The sequence below is a fragment of the Cetorhinus maximus genome, chromosome 9 (assembly GCF_964194155.1).
Source record: "Cetorhinus maximus chromosome 9, sCetMax3.hap1.1, whole genome shotgun sequence".
Lineage (NCBI taxonomy): Eukaryota > Metazoa > Chordata > Chondrichthyes > Lamniformes > Cetorhinidae > Cetorhinus > Cetorhinus maximus.
Window position 1 is genome coordinate 40,893,000 of NC_135887.1, and position 21,600 is coordinate 40,914,599.

The following is a 21,600-nucleotide window of genomic DNA, read 5'->3' on the forward strand; positions in this document are numbered from 1 at the left end:
TATGTGTTTGCAGTTACACCACATAGCAGCCAGCTTCAGAGTGGCCAGGATTGGTTAGGGAAGGACTAGGGGAAAACAACAGGAGAAATAGAAGGGTTAAAGGCTGATAGAGTTTGCTGAACCTGTTCGTAGAAGATGTAGATAAACCATGACAAATGTGCACACAAATCTTGGAGTGTGCTGGTGCAGTATGCTAGAGATTCTGTGAATTGTGCCATAGAATGGAAATATAATAAAGCTTCTGAATGTGAACCCTTTGTATTCCACAGTCTTAGGTTATGTGTTCTCCCCTCCTGATGCTGTAGCATTTCACTGTTGAGTCCAACACTCGCATCCACTCATCCTTCTGCTTGGTGATATTACCCACAGCCAGATTGTTGGCCACCAAATGCTGATAATTCATTGGATGAGCACTACCAGCTATAAACTGGTCGGCAAGATAGATACATTTTTTCTGAATATTTCTTCACTTATTTGCTGCCTCTTCCTAATTACAATGTCCCTTCTGCTGAAAGGAGAGTTGAGTGAGTTGATGAGTACCATGGAGACTGGAGAAACTCTTACTAAAGGGCACTATCTTAATTTCACTGACCTAAAAAGAAAAACATCAAAACTGGAGTTTTAGCAAGCATGATTATTGACTCATTTGTGTGTTGCAGGTGACGGACAAGTGGACTTTGATGAGTTTATGACAATACTAGGCCCTAAACTGTTGTCATCTGAAGTACGGGAAGGTTTTCATGGTAGCACAGTCGACTCCATATTTTGGCAGGTAAGGTATTTATTTCATTAGATACTTTGTGATAGTAGGCAGTACCATCCACATATTAAAGTCTTGTGCAGTGCCACATAAGCAACAAGGCCTGTTTGATACTTTAATGTAGGTGATGTGCAATCACAGTGCTTATCAGATAAGTGTTCTGATTTCAGTTGCTGAGTGCAGTAATGGTTGATTTACACCACATGAGGTACAGTTGTAAATTTGCATTAAAAAGTCTGCTGTTTTGTAAAAATGTATGCATGTTCTTTGTGATATCGCAATGACTCCAGTGACATGGCAACAGCTTTCCTGTGACAACATAAATTAGATCAATTCATTTATGGTGCCACAGGAGTTAGGATATATCATTAAGCTGTTAATTGTTCCAAGCATTCATACCAGGAATTCATACTGTAACTAGTTTCCAGAGAGGATTTGGCCTATGTACTATCTGAAATGAAATTGTAAGATTATAAAGTTATAAAGAATGCAATTCAGATTTTGCTACAAATAGTAAAAAGGGAACATTTTCTCCTTGGGGATCATTATATATGTTTGTAGAATAAAGAAGAACGCTCAGAGGGAACCAGTGGAGCGAGAATTGTGCCATTACTGCATTTTTGCTTAATAATGTTTAATAATTTTGGATTTTAATGTAATGGTTAAAATTTTATGAAAAATACAATCGTACTATGGCTGGTAAGAATTTGATCATCTTGTTTGTGGCAGTTTGAGGTACAAAATTATTTTTGTTTCGTAATTGCTGTTTGACAGCTGGTACCGTTAATGAAAGGCACTCAATTGTCCCTGTTTTTTGTTCCTTCTGCTGCTCAGCTCAGTGGGAGCTGCATTCTCCACAGAGTGACAAGCTTATAGAATTTGCTGGGGAAACACTGTTTGTCATGAATGATATTGATGTAGTGAAATAATGGTTATGATTTTTATGTAAATGGAGCTAACTCAACTGTAAATATACCTTGCTCACTCCATCCTCTCCCCCAGTGATGAATGTTACAACTTATTAATTAGACAACTGACAAGCACAAGGTTTGAGTCATCAATGGGTGAACAGTAGGTACCAGGAATAACTCATGAGTGGCATGGTGAACAATACCATTTGCCAGCAGTAGAGCACCACTTGCAGTGCCCTAATGTAGAATTATATAGAAACTTGCAGCACAGAAGGAGATCATTTGGCCTGTCATGCATGTGCTGACTCTTTGAAAAAGCACACACCAGCTTTTTCACCATAACTTTGAAAATTAGTCCTTTTGAGTGCATGTCCCATTGCCTTTTGAAAGTTCCTTTAAAATCTGCTTCCACCACTCCATTGGGTAGTGTGTTCAGTTCTTAACTAACCTCTGTGTGAAAATGTTTCTCCTCATTTCCCCTCTAGTTCTTCTGCAAATTATTTGAAATTTGTAATCTCTGGTTGCCAACTTGCTTGCCAGTGGAAACGGTGTCTTCCTAGTTGCAGTTGTTGTGGTGCACATGAACATTCAAAAAGTGTTTGATAAAATGCCGCCTATAAGCTTGACTGAAGAGTTGAAGCCCGTGGAATAAAAGGAACAGTGGTAACTTGAATACGCAGTTGGCAGATAATAAAGAGTAAATGGAGTAGTGGGGAACAGTTGTTTTTCGGGCTGGAGGACAGTATAGAGTGGGCTTCCCAGGGGTTGGTACTGGGGCCATTGCTTTTCTTGATATATCTTATTGACCTAGACTAGAATTTACAGGGCACCATTTCAAAATTTGCGGATGGCTCAAAACTTGGGAGTGTTAAGTCCTGTGAGGAGGTTAATAATAGACTTCAAGAGGATATAGACAGGATGGTGGAATGGGCAGACACAAGGGACAGAATTCTGCCTTTGGCGTGCGGGCTCGGCAGGGGTGGGCGGGGGTGGTCAGGAAGCTGACCGCCGCCCGCAACCAGGCCTGGAAAGCAATTTCACGCTGGCGGGCCTGTGCGGGTGGGGGAGGGGGAGTGAGAGATGGGTGAGTGTGACCATTGTGTGTGTGCACAAGTGCACGCTACATAATCCCCCTGAGGCAGAGAGCTACCTCAGGGAGATGAAGATATATGAAAAAAAAGTAGTTAAAAAAAAAATGTAATGAAACATGTCCCCGCTCATGTGACTCTGTCACATGAGCAGGGACATGTTATTAATGAAAAATTAAAGCTTATACTTTTATTTGCTTTTGGAAATCTCAACCCGTCCGTGGATGAGGTTCCCAAAAAACTGCAAAGACCGCTTGGCGTTTTTGTCTGTCCGCCAATTGTAAGGTTGGACAGGCAACGAAAAATTTATTTTAATTAAATTTTTAATGGTCTTAACAGGCCTTTTAAATGTCGGCAGCCATGCTGCCAATTCTGGCGCCCGTCCACTGACTGAAATATCACGTGAGTGCGCAATGACATTGAGACGCACGCCTGATGCCATCGCGCATCATTTTACGCTCGGTCTGGTCGGGCGCGCGCCAGCCTGCCAAGCGAAAAATTTAACCCATAGTAAATTAAATTTAATGGAGAGAAGTGTGGAATGATACATGTTGGGAAGGAGAATGAGGAGAGGCAATATAGAGTAAAGGACACAATTCTAAAGGGTATGCAGGAACAGAGAACAAATCATTGAAGGTGCAGGGCAGGTTGAGAAAGTGGTTAAAAAGGCACTACACATAAAGGCATGGAGTACAAAAGCAAAGAGGTTATGATAAACCTGTACAAAACACTGGAGTATTGTGTTGAGTTTTTAGCAACATACTTGAAGAAGGATGTGAAGGATTTGGTAAGGGTTCTGGAAAGATTTATGAGAATGGCTCCAGGGATGAGGAGCTTCAGTTATGTGGATATATTGAAGCAGCTGCAGTTGTTCTCCTTGCAGAAGAGCAGATTGGAAAGATATTTGATGGAGGTGTTCAAAATCATGAGGCATCTAGATAAAGTAGATAGAGAGAAACTGTTCCCGTTGGCGGAAGGTCACAAACCAGAGGATACCGATGTAAGGTGATTGGTAAAAGAAGCAATGGCGGCCTGAGGAAAAGCTTTCTGTGCAGCAACTGCTTATGATCTGTAATGCAGTTCCTGAGATTGTGTTGGACGCAGGTTCAATCGTGGCTTCCAAAAGGGAATTGGAAAAGCACCTGAAGAGAAAATATTTGAAGGACTGCGGAGGAAGTATTGGGGGATGGGACTAGCTGAATTGTTCTTTCTGAGAGCTGGCATGTTAATGGCAGGCTGAATGGCATCCTTTGGTGCTGTAACTTTTCTATGATTATATGGGCCAAATCTTTTGGACTCTGGATCGTCGGAGACTGGCCGTATGACTCAAGATGCATGTCAGGTCCCTGTGGAAGTGGGCCATTGTATTATAATCCAATTTAAACCTACCATCCTCATTTGCACCCTGACCATCACTGGCTACCAAGAACACTTGGACATTGGGGAGGCGGTGGGGGGGGTTACAATTTGTGAATGTAAAGGCCAGTTTTACAATGAAATTGACCATAGAGTGATTGACTACACTGATGTGTACAGCAGAACAAACCAACAGTTTTTAGAAAAATGTTTGAGGATTGTTATGGAGGCCTGTGAGTTTGCTGACCCTGTGAAGCAGCAAAATTCTTCCTGCCTTAGTCAGGTTGAAAACCAATAAAAATAAATGTCAGGAGAAATGTAGAGCAAGCTGCTGACTCACTGTCACCTGTTTAATACTATTGCACTAAGTCAAGATCCCACCTCCCCCCCCTCCCACCACCCCCAGCCCCCTTGATTCTAGATTTTGAAGATTCAGGGACATTTCTGCTCCACCAGATTCTGCACCCTCCCCACCTCCACCAACAGTGGACGGACCAAGAACCCTAGCTGTTCCTGACTTAGTGCAGAATAATCATTTTGTTTCTTCTCTACACCATCAGTACAGCATGGAGATACTTTCATACACTCAACTCCTTTTATGATGCTCATAGTTCATCTCCAATAAAGACCTATACAATGGTCTACCTTTACAACATGATATTAAAAGAAGTATGGCCGGAATTTTTCGGTGGACGGATTACCCGTTCCCCGGACCTAAAAGTTGGCCAGCACCTCGTCGGCCAGAAATCTGGCTGACTGCAGCGATATTAAGCTGAGGATGTCCTCAATAGGGTTAGATTGGGACTTACGCCCCCATCAGAGAAGAAGTCCCACCTTAGAGGGCTGCCGGCCAACTAGTGGCCACTGCTGACCCTGGAGAAGGGAAGAGAAGATGTCTCCCGGATATGAGGTAAGTTCGGAGATTTTGGGCGGGACCAACTGGGAGACCCCAGTGAGGCGGGGGTGGAGGGTGGTGTGGAAGGGGTTGGGGGGAGGGTCTAAAAGGCTAGAGGGGAACAGGGGACTCCCTCAAAGGGGGTATCCCCTCTTCCTACCTGACAGCAACCCGCGCAGTGAAAGCTGCCGGGCTGCTTGCCTTACCCCCGTCTTCCCCCACAGACTGAAAAATTGAGGCATAGGGAGATTGATGCCCTTAAGTGTCAGCTAATTGGGGGATGACTGGGAAGTAGATGGGATGGCGGTGGCGGACTGGCCACCTGCGTTATATTACAAGAACACCCCCCACCCCCATGCCTTCAAGTATACTGGTGGTGGCAGGGGGGTGGAGGTGGTGGGGGGAGGAAACGATGGAGTCCTATGAGTCTGAATGTAGCACAAAAAAGTTGCATTTCCGCTCTGGATATTTCAATCCATAAGGACATTTGTGCTGTGATTCTGTACATTAATTTGTTCAGTTCAAGGTCTGCCATGTTCGTCACACTGGATTTCTGGTCATGAAACACTTGGGGGCTAATACTGTACTAACAAAAAATATTATAATTCATGAATAAACACACCAGAATGGGGTTGATTTTGAGTGTACAATTGTGTTAAATGGGTGTTAGCGAATTGGTGGTCTGCTTTACACCTCTCCTGATTTTTTTTTCTTCCATTGACTTCCTGTAAAGCTGGCTCCTGATCCACTAGTGCCAGTTTTCCACTATTGCAGAAAGTCAAAATCTACCCCAACGTGTGAAAGTCAGTTTCTGTCTGGCAGTTTTATGGTATTGTTCAACTGCTAATTTGTGATTGTGGTTATGCGATCATGGCTGACCTTGAAATATCCATTAAACACTCCTGGATGCATGTGAATTATTGGGAGCTGCTTAGTGAACAATCATTCCTCGAAGTGTGCTGTTTCCATGGACACAATGGCATTTGTGCATTTACTGTCATCAGTTCAGCTGAGGAGGGCAGATAGTGTATTGTTTTAAGTCAAGCATTAGTCACCATGTCTTGCTTCTAACTAGACAAAATAATATTGGCGAAAATTGATTTCCTTTGGTGAAGGTGCTCAAAATGTCGTTGAAAGCCTGTGACTAACTCTTGTATTTTCAGAATTAATTATTCAACTTCAACAAGTCAGAAAACAGAAATAAAGCAGGACAAATATATTTTCTAAAATGTCATCATGTCATCTGAACAAATTAATTGATATGAAAACTTTCCGACTGGCGTTCTCATAAAACTTGTGATACCTCATTTAAAATAACACCAATAAGCAGGAAGGCTGGTAACCAGAGGGCACAAATGTAAGATAATTGGCAAAAGGACCAGAGAGGAGAATTGTTTTTTTGCAGTGAGTTCTAATGATCTGGAATACAGTGCCTGAAAGTGTTATGGAAGCAGATTCAGTGGTAATTTTCCAAAGGAAACTGGATATATGCTTGAAAAGGAAAGATCTGTGAAGAGAGGGGGAGTGAGACTAATTGGGTAGCATTTTCAAAAAGCTGGCACAGATATGATGGACTGAATGGCTTCCTTCTTTGCTGTATGTCTCCATGAATTAGAAAATCTATTCTTAAGATGCAATGAAAGTTGAGGTTCCTGACTGGCTTTATAATAGCACTGTTTCTGAGAATTACAAGAGAGTAGCATGCAGTTTCAGTAATTCATATGTGCCAACATTCTGTGTTTTAACTAGCAGTTAATGTTTCAGTCCTTTTGTTCACTCATGCAAAGAAAATTCTGTTGGAATTGGAGGTTGTCAATATAAACTGATCAAATCAATTCTGAGGTAGAACTGAAGGCTCACAGAATGAATCAGGTGGGTTAGATGGCACTAGAGGAGCTGGTCAACTACGGTCAGAAGTTGTCTGCTCCCAATGTTGTGTGTACATGAACTTGCAGAAGAGAAGTGTTAAAATGGCACGGAATAGTCACATTTACACAGGTGTTTATTTAGTGCTTGTCCCCAGGAGGCTATAGATAACAAATAAGCTGTAAAAATGCAGCTTATAAAAATTACATTCCGACTGCCGACTGTTATCTGAGGTTATTTTCTGTAAGGCTGGCAGCACTCACCTTTTTGAGAGAGAAGGAGGATATTGTTTGGTATAAGTGCATAACTAGTTTTACTTTAGCGTTCTTGTGACTACAGAATTGTCAAGGTTTGGAAATAAATCAGTTTGGAGTGGTGGCTTACTTTAAAAATATTTACCCCAAGATGTCCCACATTTCAGACTCCAGCTTTGCACATGGGAGGTTGATCTGTTTGTACCCTCAATTATACTCTTTGAGTTTAAAACTGTGTTTACATATCTGGAAATCCTTTTATTACTGTGCAACAGCCGGGGAGAGAATTTGTACTATCTACGTTATTTTTGTCAACATTCTTAGTGCAATATGAGAAGTGACATTGATAATCAGTGACAGCTCCAGAGAGGGAACAGTCATTAAGATCCATCTGAGAGCACAAAATTCAGCTTCTGTTGCCTGTTCCTTTAAACCATGCCAGTGGGAGGTGGTGGCGTAGTGGTATCTGGAGACATGGGTTCAAATCCCAACACAGCAGCTGGTGGAATTTAAATTCAATTAATAAAATCTGGAATTAAAACTAGTCTCAGTAATGGTGAACCACTGTCGATTGTTGTAAAAACCAAGATGGTTCACTAATGGGGGGAATGAAATATGCTGTCCTTACCTGGTCTGGCCTATGTGCAATTCCAGACCCACAGCAATGTGGTTGACACTTAAATGCCCTCTGAAATGGCCTAGGAAGCCACTCAGTTTTAACATGGCTTGCAACAGTTCAAGAAGGCCGCTCACCACCACCTTCTCAAAGGCAACTAGGGATGGGCAATAAATGCTGGCCCAGCCAGCGGCGCCCACATCCTGTGAGCAAATAACAAAAAATGCACTTCTTTGCGATCACAGTCTCTTATCACAAGTTGCCTACTATTGGAAATAAACTACTTATGCAAACTGCCAAGACAAATGTGAGATTGCAGGGGGACATAAACAATTGCTGAAAATGGTCAGTTAAGTGGCTGCGAAGTATAATCCAGGAAAACATGAGGTAATATGTTTTGAAAACAAGACTTAATTATGGGAATACCCATAAATTGAAAATTTTTCATTGTGATGGAGAGGCAAAGAGATTGGGCTACAAAATGTTACATAGAATTACACAGAATGTACAGCACAGAAACATGCCATCTGGCCCAATTGGTCCATGCCATCTGGCCCAATTGGTCCATGCCAGTGTTTATGTACCACTCAACCTTCCTTAAAACGAAGTCATTAAGAAGGCAGATGAGATTTTTGTGTTCATATAGACTGAGCTTAACAAAAGTTAAGAGCTCATGCATGCTGAAAAAAATGATTGTGTCACACCTGGAACGTGCTGCCATAAATGGTGATCAATGCTAACTTATTTACAGTATTTCAATGGGAAAATTACTTATGAGGAGAATAATAAAGGGTATTGGGCGAAAGCAGGAGAATGGGATGATGGAGGACAATTTCAAATATAGAGGAGCACCCCTGTCATACTGGCTGTGTGGAAGTGATATGCTAATTTTTTTTTAACCTTCTTGTCAGTGGCCTTCATTTAAGGTCTGCTGGTTAGGCTGCTGAATATTCTAAGCAACTGGGTGGAGAGGGAACCTTAACTAGAATCCCAACAGAATAAAGGAATGATAAAAGCAAAATACCGCGGATGCTGGAAATCTGAAACAAAAACAGAAAATGCTGGGAAAACTCAGCAGGTCTAACAGCATCTGTGGAGAGAAAAACAGAGTCAATGGGCAGAATTTTGCCCTCGAGGGGTGGGTGGTGGGTGGGTGGTGGGTGGGCCCCACCGGCTCGGCGGTGGGCGGGCAGCCGATTGCCGCCGCCGAAACAGGCCCCACCGCCATTTTAAGTGGGCGGGCCACCCAATGGGAAGCGCAATGCGTTTCCTGTGCGGGCAGGGGGAGATTCCCCAACTGCCAGAGTGCGCTCTTTTGCGCATACGCGTGAAAGAGCGCAAATCTCCCTGAGATTAAGTGCTGCCTCAGGGAGAACGCTGAAAGTTTTTGAAAGTTTAAAAATAGAAAAATAAAAAAATTATTAACATCTCCCCCTCATGTGACAATGTCACACGAGATGGGACATGTTGATAAATATCACAGAAACTTTATTAAAGTTTTTTAAAAACCGACATGAAACCTCATCCCACAGGTTTCATGTTTTCTCAGAAGCCCCCTGGGGCTCCTGGCCTGCCCACAAACCTTAAGATTGGACGGGCAGGGCCTTTAATTGATTTAACTACCCTGTCAATGGCCTCAATTGGCCATTGACGGGTTGGCGGGCGGACAGCTGATCACGATGTCCCCCCACCTTCCTGAAGACTTAAATGGGGCTGAATGACGCTGGGGGTTCCGCCCATCATCCCGTGTCATTTTCGCATCAGCGAGCAGGCCCCGCCCCCAGCTCACCGACGGAAAAATTCTGCCCAATGTTTTGAGGCCGTATGACTCTTCTTCAGAGCTGCTCTGAAGAAGAGCAATACGGATTCGAAACGTAAACTCTGTTTTTCTTTCCACAGATGCTGTTAGACCTGTTGAGCTTTACCAGCATTTTCTGTTTTTGTTTCAGAATAAAGAAAAGTACTGGTATACTATTCTCAAGGTATTCTCCCTTTATACATGACATTCACAAAGGGTGCAGAACATTAAAATGCTAAAGAGAGATTTAATTTATAATAATGCCTCCGTAAGGCATATCTTAAATGAACATTAGCTCTGTAGAAACTTATAGTAATTATTTTTTCCTGTTCAGCTTTTAGTATAATTTCTTTTAAAATGTAAACACAGATATTCTCGTAAATTGAAAAGGGTTTACTGCAAGAGCCAAGAAACTTGACTTCAGATTGACCTGAGCAGCTCTGCACACTCTCGTTTCCATTTGGTACTTCAGAGGGAGCTTTTAAATAAATGGATCCTACTTCTCCTCTCCTCCAAGAAGGCCCATCTTTTGTTCCTGGCTTTCCTGTTCTTTGGAATTTGGAGGCCTGTCAGTTCTAGCCCATGACAAAATGTTTTGAGGAACATCTAGGACTATCAGCAGCCCTTCATTAGCTACTGGTACCTGAATATTCAGCATACTTAGCTGTGTGATCCTCTAAATACCATGAGAAACCGTGGAATATTTAAACAAGCTGACAACTTGTTGTAATTTGGATTATAGGTGCATGCAGCTCCTGACAGGCAATGGACCCAACAGTGCTGTGGCCAAGAACCCGTTACCAGTCCCAGTGAGCAGCTAAGCCTTGCAGAATCCTGGTTTATAATACATTAGCTGATCTCAGTCAACCAATTATAAGGACACTAATATTGGTCACAGCAGATCTGGCCAGGGAAGGAAAAATCAGTCAGAAGGGAACAAATGATCAGGGTTTCACCCTCATATTGCTGTCCAGTAACTTGTACTGGGGAAACGTGTGCGTATTATTGTTGGGTAAGAATGGGATCAGGCTTAAGAATGATGCTAGTTTCAGTCGAAGAGTCAGGTGCCACTCACTATCAACGTTCACATAATGGACAGTGGCGCACATGCTTCTGAGAACCCAGGGAACACCAGATGACATGAATTTCAATGTTTTATGGACAAAGCTCCAAACACAGTTATTTATGTAGTACAGGATGTGTTTTAATGCTAACAGTAATAATAACACAAGACAGCAACTTCAACAGTACTTGTATTTTTTCTCAGCCTCTCCACCGAGTCTTCTGGTTTGTTCCTTGTGTATCCAAGTCCCCCTCTCTGTTTCCCAACTGTGGAAAGATCTACACTATTTTCTCACAGCCCATTCCCAAGGATGCTTGTGTTTAAATCCCTCCATAGTCTTAACCCTCCCTACCTCTGAAGCCACCTGTCACCATGATAAACTCTCTGTTCCACTGACTCCAGACCATTAAGCAATCCTTTTGTTTTCATCCCATCATCGACAGCTGCGCCTTCAGCTGCTTAGGCCCCACACTTAAGAATTCCCTCCCTAAACCTCTCTCTGACTCTCCATTCCTCTCTCCTCCATGTTTGTTTGTTAAGTATCCTCACACACTATTTTCCCCTTTGGGAAATAGTGGGGAAGCATTGGAAGGTTGAGCAGGCTGAGTATCAAGCTGTTTGAATCACGGCATGAATGTTCCTTCCATGGCCAGTAGGTCCTGGAGTGGAATGCTGGGGCTCCTGGCTCAGAGGCAAGGGGACTACCCACTGAGCCACAAGACCTTCTCTCCTGCATTATGACCCTCCTTAAAACCAACTCTTGGACCAAACTCTTGGTCTGTCCCTAACTGCTTCTCTTTAACTTGATGTCCATGTATCCTTATACCTTTTGTGAAGCAGCTTGGGGTGCCTTTTCCACGTTAAAAGCACTATATAAATACAGTATTGTTGATATTACAGTTTAGTTGGATCCAAACAGCATGAGAGCTTATTGTACAACTGCTATCAGTTTTAATGTCTCCTCCAGTATTTCAATTGATGTTTTGTTGCAGTAGGTGTCAGTTTCCAATTGATAAATGTGGAGAAATGCTCTCACAAATCCAACCGAAAATTTTGTACAGAGAAGGTTTACTAGAATGGCACCTGGGATGATATAGATTTCAGTTAATTGGTGAAACTGGAGTTGTCCTCCTTAGACTAAAGGAAGCCAAAGGGAGATCTCACAGAGGCATTCATAGACATGATGGATTATAATGTAGTAAATAAGGAGAAACTATCCCCTCTTGCAGAAAGGCAGGTTACCAGAGGACACAGATTTAATATAATTAGCAAAAGATTCGAAGGTGACAGGAGGAGAATTTTTTTATGCAATGAGTTATTATGATTTGGAATGCGCTCCTCAGAAGCAGATTCAATAGTAACTTTCAAAGAGAAGTTGGATAGATAATTTGAAGGGAGAAAATTGCGTGGCTACTGGGAAGAAGCTGGGGAGTGGCACTAATTGGATAGCTCTTCCAAAGAGTCAGAACAGGGACGAAGGGCCGAATGACCTCCTTCAGTGCTGTAGGATTCTATGATTCTTTCAACAGATATAGCCTGACGGCTAATTTAAGAATACCAAATACACCAGTGCCAATTTATTTCCTTTGTGAGGTCTGAGGAGCTGCTGAAGATACTCAGAGTTGAGTTTCCTGATGTGTGTGCACAATTCTGCCAGTTTTCCTTCTGATTATTTTGTCACCTTACGATGCCAGTGAAACCCAACGCAAGTGCTTTTGTTTAACAAAAATGAACACTGATCGCCTGTAAGCAGTGAGCTTCTGATCACATGGGCTGAGACAGACTGCAAACACATTTAAATAAAGGTTTGTAAACGCTTAGAAGTGATGCACATCAAAATAACAAGTACTTAGGGGTTTAGCGAATTTCATGTAACACCTGGCAGGTTTGCTCTTACTTCCAGGCACAATAGTTCCATTTTTAAAAATGTTGTTGGCATCTTTCTATTAAGTATCCAGCCAAAGAAATTGGAAAGAGCTCAGGTTTGGGAATCCTGAACTATGGGTGATAAACATCAGCCATAGTTCATGCTCCTGAACACTATCCAGTGGTCCATGCTGGACAAACAGCCTCAGACCTTGCTGTGATGTGTTCCATGTTAATGGTCTACTGACAGCCACTGTCAAGGGTCACACAAAGAACATCCAACTGGTGGAGGTTTGGGAGGATAGGAGGTGCCCATAGAAGTCCCATCTTGGGCCTTCAGGAGAAGAACAAATTGGAAAACTAAAAAATAAAGGCCCACATTTCCGTTATGGGCAGGAACAGAAAATTTGGAGAGCCAGCCAAAAGTCCATTGACTTTTGGCAGCACCAGAAAAACTTGGCCATGGGCGGGGTTGGAAACTCCTGGCCGAAATCCCAGAGTAAATAACTCTGGAATTTGTAACTTGCTGAATGTTACAGTTGCCCTTGGTGTAATCAAGGAGGACTTAAGTGAGGCATAGTACTGCCAGTAACACATTCCTTTAAGCACTGCTGTGAGGAGAAAAACATGTACAAGCTGCTTCTAGAAGTGGCACGTTGATATTGTTAAGACCAGGTAAGAAGGGGTGAACTGGCTCCCCTCTATTCAACCTCCTCAGTTGGTCACAACAAAGGTTTAAGTTTCTTTTTATGAGGATATGCCTTTTCCAAATCAGAATATTTAACTATTTAAGCTGTGAGCAATAAGGAGCCAATCAAACAAGGTTTTCTTGAGTCAAAGAAAGCAAAGAAAGAGCAAATTTATTAACCACTCAACACAAGAAAAATAATAAAAATGGGATGTAAAGCATTCGGCCCTCATGTAGTCATTAGGACGTACACACACGCAAACACGCACACACACGCAAACACACACACACACATGCAAACACGCACGCACGCACACACACGCACACACACACACGCATACGCACACACACACACACGCAAACACACACACACACACATGCAAACACACACAAACACACACACACGCAAACACACACACACGCAAACACACACACACACACATGCACACACACACGCACACACACACACACACACATGCAAACACACACACACACACACGCACACACACAGACACATACACATGCAAACACACACACACGCAAACACGCAGGTATCAGAAATAAGGGGAATTAGAATCCAGTAAAATAGGTAAAAGAATATATGGTTAAGTGTCCTTTGATTGTCCTTGAGGCGTAGACTTTAAACATTGTGGCCGATTTAGGTTAGCTGGTTTCTTGGATGCAGTCAGATGCAGAAGATGTTGCAATTATTACGAGATATCAGTTCACTGGTAGGTTTCTGGTAGAGTAGGCTTTTTGAACCAAGGGAGAAAGGGAAAGAGCGAACAGCCCTCAGCTTGTTTCCCCTGCTGAAGGCTTTCTGGACACTGCCTCTGTCACTTGCAATCTCTCTCTAATGGCTGGGCAGCCTTGCCTTAAAGTACTTCATCCATTGTGTATTTCCAGGAGATTTTGGGTGGGTCTGTCTGTGACAGCCACTGTTTCAAAATCCAGTACTCTGCACTTTTAATGTCTCTTCCTTAGACAGTTATGAATTTCGACAGCCGTTTGGATTATACGAAATGTCTCTCTCTTCACACTAGCCCGAGGGTGATTTGTTGGTTTCTTACCTTCACCTTGGAATGTGGCCTTGCATTTTTAAGCAGTTTTCTCTCTGTTAGTTCAAATTGTAGAAGTTCCAGTCCGTTGAAAGTTGAAAATTAATACTTTCAAAAGCAAAGGGGCTTAGCTCCCTAACAATATGACTGTGCAACAAACAAGCAACACAGTATAGTAGAACTCCAATTAAATTGTGCCATACTGGCAGCTACATAAACTAAAATGTCTGTTTAATTAGTTAAGCCATTTAGCAAATGTCAGCATTATTTCAGCTTTCCTCAGTTGGTAGAACACCTACTCTTGAATCAGAAGGTTGTGGATTAATAACACTCAAAATAAAGTGAAAACTTTAATCACATACGATCCTTCAGGCTCAGATGATGCCAGGAGCCTGTGTCTATCCAGCAGGCTAAGCTTGGTTCGGCTGGCACCAGCTCCAAGCATATTACCTAGCTTGATGCCTTAAGTACTGCATTGTTGGAGCTGTTGTCCTTTAAATGAGTTTTGCAGACGGAGGTTAAAGATTCTATATCATTATTTGAAAACAGACAGGGAACTACCCAATATTTCTCCCTTATCAAAAACAGATTAAATGGTCATTCATTTCATTGCTGTGCATGAAGTGTCTGTTGCCTTTGTCTCCAGAATAATATTCACTGCTTTCCAAGATTATTCATTGTGAAAAGTGCTTTGAGATGTTCACGATAGATGTGATAAATTCAAGTTTTTTCTGCCAATTTTTCATATATTTTGCTTTGTGTTGGTTAACGATTATATTCTTGTTAAAGAGAAAACAACAGTACATAATAATGTAATTGCTATTTATTGATTTTGTAAGAACTTTGCTGAAAGCTAAATTAGTTTATGGATTTTATTCATATGTCTGCATCCATACGCTCTTCCAGAATTCTATAGTTGCAATTGTTCCCGCATAAATAGATGGATTCTAAACCTAAGTGATCCTGGATGGAAAATTGTTGTTCATTTTTTCAATAGAGCAAGTGTTTCTTTCCTGTGAGCTACCTGCAAGATCTGCTTTATGTATGTCTATTTCTGGTTCCCTGTTTCTTTTGCTGTAATTTATCTGCTTCCTTGTTTGGGTGTAGTCTCTTTATGTTTCTATTGTATATGTATCAGCCTATCCATGCACAGGAGATGCAGCCAGCATCAGGTCCATTTCAGAATTGAGCTGTCTTGAGGTGATAGCCATCTTAGTTCCAAAAGGCTCTTGAGGAAGACAAATCTTCTGCTATTAAAGAAGCATGCAGGAGATAAATGCAATAGGGTTGGAAGGGATACACAAGAGACACCAAAAGGGTGCACAGTAGACAAGAAGCATATGGAAACAGGCAGATTGGTTTTGCATTAAATTTATGCTTGCGCTTAAGTTGTGTGTTCAGAGATTGTTTATTCTTCAGGTAACAGGTGCCTTGGGTTTGTTTGCACTGATGGGAAGCATGGAACTTGATGAGTATCTCTATATGTGAATTAATTGATGAGGGTGGGAAGGGGGGAACATGATGACGGGACTGTTAATGCAGTGGGCACATTTAATACTCACAAGAAAGTGGTCTGTGTCAGATTGGCACAAATACTTATGGCACATTTGCAAGGCTGAAACTTCAGTGCAGTACTGTGGGAGTGCTGCACAGTCAGAGGTGCTGTCTTTCAGATGAGACATTAAACTGGCCTGCCTGTCCTCTCAGGTGGATTATATTCCATAGAATACAGAAGAGTGAGCGGTGATTTGATTGAGGTTTTTAGGAATTTTGAAAGGAATTGATAGACAAGATAGTGAGAAACATGTTCTGTTGGTGGTTGAGTCCTGGACAAGACAATGTTAAAACCAGAGCTAGACATTTTGAGGGACAGGCTAGGAAACATTTTTTCACAGTAGAAGTGTGGAACCCTTGAGTGGAACTCAAAAAGCAGTAGATGTCAGCTCAATTAATACTTTTAAATCCAATAGATTTTTGTTGTAATTATCAAACAATAAGGAGGATATGGATCAGCCATGATTTCAGTGAATGGCAGGGTAAGCTTGGCGAGTTGAATCGTCTATCCTGTCCCTAAGTTCCTATATAGACACACATTCCTCCTTTCTTTAACAGCTGATAATGCATTGTCTTCTGCATTCTTTTTATTTCATAGACATGACGAGTTGCTGGTCTGAATTGGGCATTCAGAGGCAACTTGTCAAGTTCTGACAGGTGTATGTAGGGTTGCTCAGAGGCTTCTTGGATGGCGCCTTAGCTAAGTCTTCAGCGGACTGGGTATGGGAGGGTTTCATGAGCACAGGAGCTGGGCAGCTCAGGCAGCCCAAGCACCCAAGCACTCTTGGTGGGAACTCCTGCTTCTCCAGGTCCCGCAAAGGTGTGTTTCATACTTAGCTTTTGGAGCCTACTCCCAACACTTGTACTCGACAGAGCTTCTGTCATGGATGTTCAGCTCAGTGGGCTGTTAAAATGACGACTGATAGATTTATGAGGCTCCAGTCTGAGTCAGACGGGTGCTTTGATCGCCCAAGAAAACAGCAAACTTAAAATAGCCAAGGGGCAGTAAGAGTGTTGCTTCAATTTTAACTCCCATTCTTCCTGCTTTACGTGGGGTGATGGCAGTTAAAATCCTCCCTGTTGTGTCACATGTAGCACACCAGCAGGACCCTTTACATCCTTGCCAAACTATATTGTAGACTACATATTCAGGCACCTGAAATGTGTCTTTGGAATGCCAATAGTGTGCTGCATGATGACTGTAATGGTTGGATGGACCTCATACTCAGTTGATATCCAGCAAAGCACACAATAATTATTGGTCATGTTTGTAAAGGGTAACCTTAATCTCCTGGAATCCATCCAAGGACTTGCCTTTCTGGGCTAAAGAATGGTGGAATGGTAGATGACCTTATGGAGGCACTGTCACAACTGCCAGGAAAGTGAATATTTACCTGTATGTTGTGGCCCTGCTAGCCTCAAACAAGCTGGACAATCAGAATTATACAGCACAGAAACAGGCCATTAAACCCAGCATACCTGTCCCAAATCACTGCCCCTTTCTCATGGCCCTGCAAATTACATTTCAAATCATACTATGGGTAGTTTAAAGAAATTTCTCCTCATTTCCCTTTCGGTTCTTTTGCCAATTATCTTAAAACCTTTATTGATGGGATTGATCCAGAAAGCACAGATGGCCATGGAAGTGTAATCTGTGACTCTTTAAGGAGTTTGGCCACTCTGTAAAACTACCGTGGTAGGCTCTCCTTAATGGCAGATAATATATCTGGCATTTCTTTTATGCATTTGTTCACAGTCAATTGGTTAACATCACTGATGTCTCCTGAGGCAGCTTGAATGAACCTGTTGCATAAAAATTCAGGTCAGTTATGACACAGCTATTTCCTTTCCCAAGAGGGCTACAACAAGGCAACATTCATTAGCTAACATGGGAGCAAATAACCTGTAGTAAATGCACAGTGGAGCAGATCACAAAGATGTGCATTAGAAGTGATTGCCTCATCACTCATGAATGTTGAAGAGTAGTCACAGATTTTTAATCCCAACAGTTTAATGAAAGACAGCAGGAGTTAATAAAACTGAGATAATAAGCTTAAATATACTGTGGGTTCAAAAGGGGCATTTTGTTAAATTTAGGCTTGATTTAATTCAGCTGTGTACAGCCTAATTACTGGATCCCAAATTAACCCTTTAAACTGTTTTAGTTCGACAGAGATATGACCGTCAGGCAAAGCCTTGGGCATCATTTTCCCATCCTGCCCGTGGTGGGTTTTGTGGGAGGTGGGAGCGGAGAATCCAGCTGCAGGCAAAAAATTGGAAATCCGTTGGAAAAACAGCTGGCAATTCTCCCGATGGTGGGTTTAAGGCAGGTCAGTTATTCTGCCGACTGGAGGCATGAATGCATTTGCATTCATTAACATGTCATGAATGCTCATTAACACAGCTGCTCGCCGGGATCTTGCCATGCCTTCCAATCTTGCATCACGCCAGCAGGAAATTACATCGGCCTCAAACCCATTTGCAAAGGGGTGGCGTGCAAAAATCTGACCTCAGTTCGCTGGTAACTTCGAGGTCAGTGGAACGCACATAGCCTACCGGTCGTAGCGCTGCGCCAGTCTTGTTGCAATGAACGCCATGCTGCTGGGGCTGTAGGGTTGGTCTGCTCCTGCTCTTTACCTGCATTGCCCTGAGGAACACCACTGTGCTGCGGTATTCATGCAGGCCTCCACTTTCAGAAACTAGCACTTAAACCCGCAGTGGGCTGTGAGGAGAGGGTGGGTTGATGAACACAAGGTGGGCAATGGTAAAAGAAAGTTGTGGAATGGCAATGAGGGGGAAGGGTGAACACTATGGGGGCAACAGAGAGAGAAGGCTGTATAATGGCAGTGAGGGGAAAGGGCGAACATGAGGTGGCCTTTCTGGGGTCGCCCCCTAACTTCTTGTTGCTGCAGGAGTGAACAGGAGTCTGCTTAGAAAGAAAGAAGGAAGACCTCCTTGCAATGAAAACCAATGGCTTCATTAGCACTGTTAAAGGGCCGCTCAGAACTCAGTGGCTTCACATCACAGTCGCTGCATCTCAAGAGTAACACATAGGAATGTGGAATTTGGGAATGCAGGCAATAGCAAAGGAGACACAGCTGTGTCATGTATGACATTCCATTAATGAAGGCTGCCAACTGTTCACCAGAATTGACACTCCGAACAGGCCAAAGGGCATCCATTCACAGCACACACATGGGGGCACCACCACCTGGAAGTTCCCCTCTAAGCCACTCACCATCCTGACGTGGAAATATATCGTGGTTCCTTCAGTGTCACTGGATCAAAATCCTGGAACTTCCTCCCTAACAACACTGTGGGTGCACCTATGCCACATGGACTGCAGCAGTGCAAGAAGGCAGTTCACCACCAACTTCTCAAGGGCAATAAATGCTGGCCCAGCCAGCGATGCCCACATCCCGTAAATGAAAAAAAAACAGATTGGTCATTAATATGCCACATCAGAGATTGGAGCACAGAGCTAGGTTGGGTCACACATCTCGATTAAAGTTTAGCACACCACACAGGGCTCAAGATGTTACATATCTGCAATGCCATCATGGTCACCCCTATGTGTGTGCTAGTGTCTCAGGGACAAGGCAGCATCGGCCACCAGGCAAGTAGGGCAGAAAAACCTATGGATCATTGCAGTTTCCTTACACTTCATCTTTTGAGCTTTACTCTTGCCCCTTGGATCGTTAATGTCTTCAATGTTTCCTTTCAGAGAGAAGGCAAAAGCACAAATGGATCCAGGGCTCAATGCTACCTCTGTCAGGGTCTAATGCAATGGAGGAGGCAAAGGAGGGAGAGGCGACTCCGCACGCAGCTCCAGCAGGAGGGACATGGTCAAGCAGAGCCACAGCATGAACAGGGGGAGAGACCCAGACAACGGGGGTGACTTGCCAGACCTAGGGTTTATCGTAGAAGAGTGTCCTATTTACAAATGAGTGAGAGACAATGCTGGGCATGTCCGTGCTTGTCCTGAGCTCTGGCACATCACATATGCCACATGCTTCGTGAAGACCTGACGCCACATGGAGTTGGAGAATTTCCCCTGCCAATGCTTTTGAAGGTCACCCCAGCGTTCAATTTCTTTGCCTCTGGGTCTTTCCAAGGATCAGCAGGGCATCTCTCAGTCCGCAACACATCGATGCATAAAGGAGGTTACAGATGCCCTTTAGAAGCATAGAAACTAGGTGCAGGAGTAGGCTATTCGGCCCTTCAAGCCTCCTCTGCCATTCATTATGATCATGGCTGATCATCCAACTTAATAGCCTGCTCCCGCTTTCTCCCCATACCCTTTGATCCCTTTTGCCCCAAGAGCTATATCTAACTCCTTCTTGAAAACATACAATGTTTTGGTCTCAATTACTTTCTGTGGTAGCGAATTCCACAGGCTCACCACTCTCTGGGTGAAGAAATTTCTCCTCATCTCAGCCCTAAATGGTCTACCCCATATCCTCAGACTGTGACCCCTGGTTCTGGACTCCCCCACCATCGGGAACATCCTTCCTGCATCTACCCTGTCTAATCCTGTTAGAATGTTATAGGTTTCTATGAGATCCCCCCTCATTCTTCTGAATCCCAGTGAATATAATCCTAATCGACTCAATCTCTCCTCATATGTCAGTCCTGCCATCCCGGGAATCAGTCGGGTAAACCTTTGCTGCATTCCCTCTATAGCAAGTACATCCTTCCTCACATAAGGACACCAAAACTGCACACAATATTCCAGGTGTGGTCTCACCAAGGCCCTGTACAATTGCAGCAAGACATCCTGTACCTGTACTCGAATCCTCTGGCTATGAAGGCCAACATACCATTTGCCTTCTTTACCGCCTGCTGCACCTGCATGCTTACCTTCAGCAACTGGTGTACGAGAACACCCAGGTCTCGTTGCACATTCCCCTCTCTCAATTTATAGCCATTCAGATAATAATCTGCTTTCCTGTTTTTGCTACCAAAATGGATAACCTCACATTTATCCACATTATACTGCATCTGCCATGCATTTGCCCACTCACTCAGCTTGTCCAAATCACACTGAAGCATCTCTGCATCCTCCTCACAGCTCACCCTCCCATCCAGCTTTGTGTCATCTGCAAATTTGGAGATATTACATTTAATTCCCTCATCTAAATCATTAATATATATTGTGAACAACTGGGGTCCCAGCACCGATCCCTGCGGTACCCCACTAGTCACTGCCTGCCATTCGGAAAAAGACCCGTTTATCCCTATTCTTTGTTTCCTGTCTGCCAACCAGTTTTCTATCCATCTCAATACACTACCCCCAATCCCATGCGCTTTAATTTTACATGCCAATCTGTTATGTGGGACTTTGTCGAAAGCCTCCTGAAAGTCCAAATAAACCACATCCACTGGCTCCCCCTCATCAACTCTACTAGTTACATCCTCGAAAAATTCCAGTAGATTTGTCAAGCATGATTTCCCTTTCATAAATCCATGCTGGCTCTGTCCGATTCAGCCACTGTTTTCCACATGCTCAGCTATTAAATCTTTTATAATGGACTCTAGGATTTTCCCCACTACTGACGTCAGGCTGACTGGTCTATAATTCCCTGTTGTCTCTCTGCCTCCCCTTTTAAATAGTGGGGTTACATTAGCTACCCTCCAATCTGTAGGAACTGTTCCAGGGTCTATAGAATCTCAGAAGATGACCACCAATGCATCCAATATTTCTAGGGCCACTTCCTTAAGTACTCTGGGATGTAGATTATCAGGCCCCGGGGATTTATCGGCCTTCAATCCCATCAATTTCCCCAACACTATTTCCCTACTATTACTGATTTCTTTTAGTGCCTCG

The 21,600-nt window shown here is 43.1% G+C and overlaps 1 protein-coding gene across 1 annotated transcript in view; it reads left to right on the forward strand.

The window, feature by feature from the left end:
• Positions 1–21,600, forward strand: part of LOC144684599 (calcium-binding protein 8) — a 387,172-nt gene that overhangs the window by 94,633 nt on the left and 270,939 nt on the right. The window contains exon 4 of the mRNA XM_078548593.1: positions 660–772. Coding sequence (XP_078404719.1) covers positions 660–772 — 113 coding nt within the window. The remainder of the gene's footprint in view (positions 1–659; positions 773–21,600) is intronic.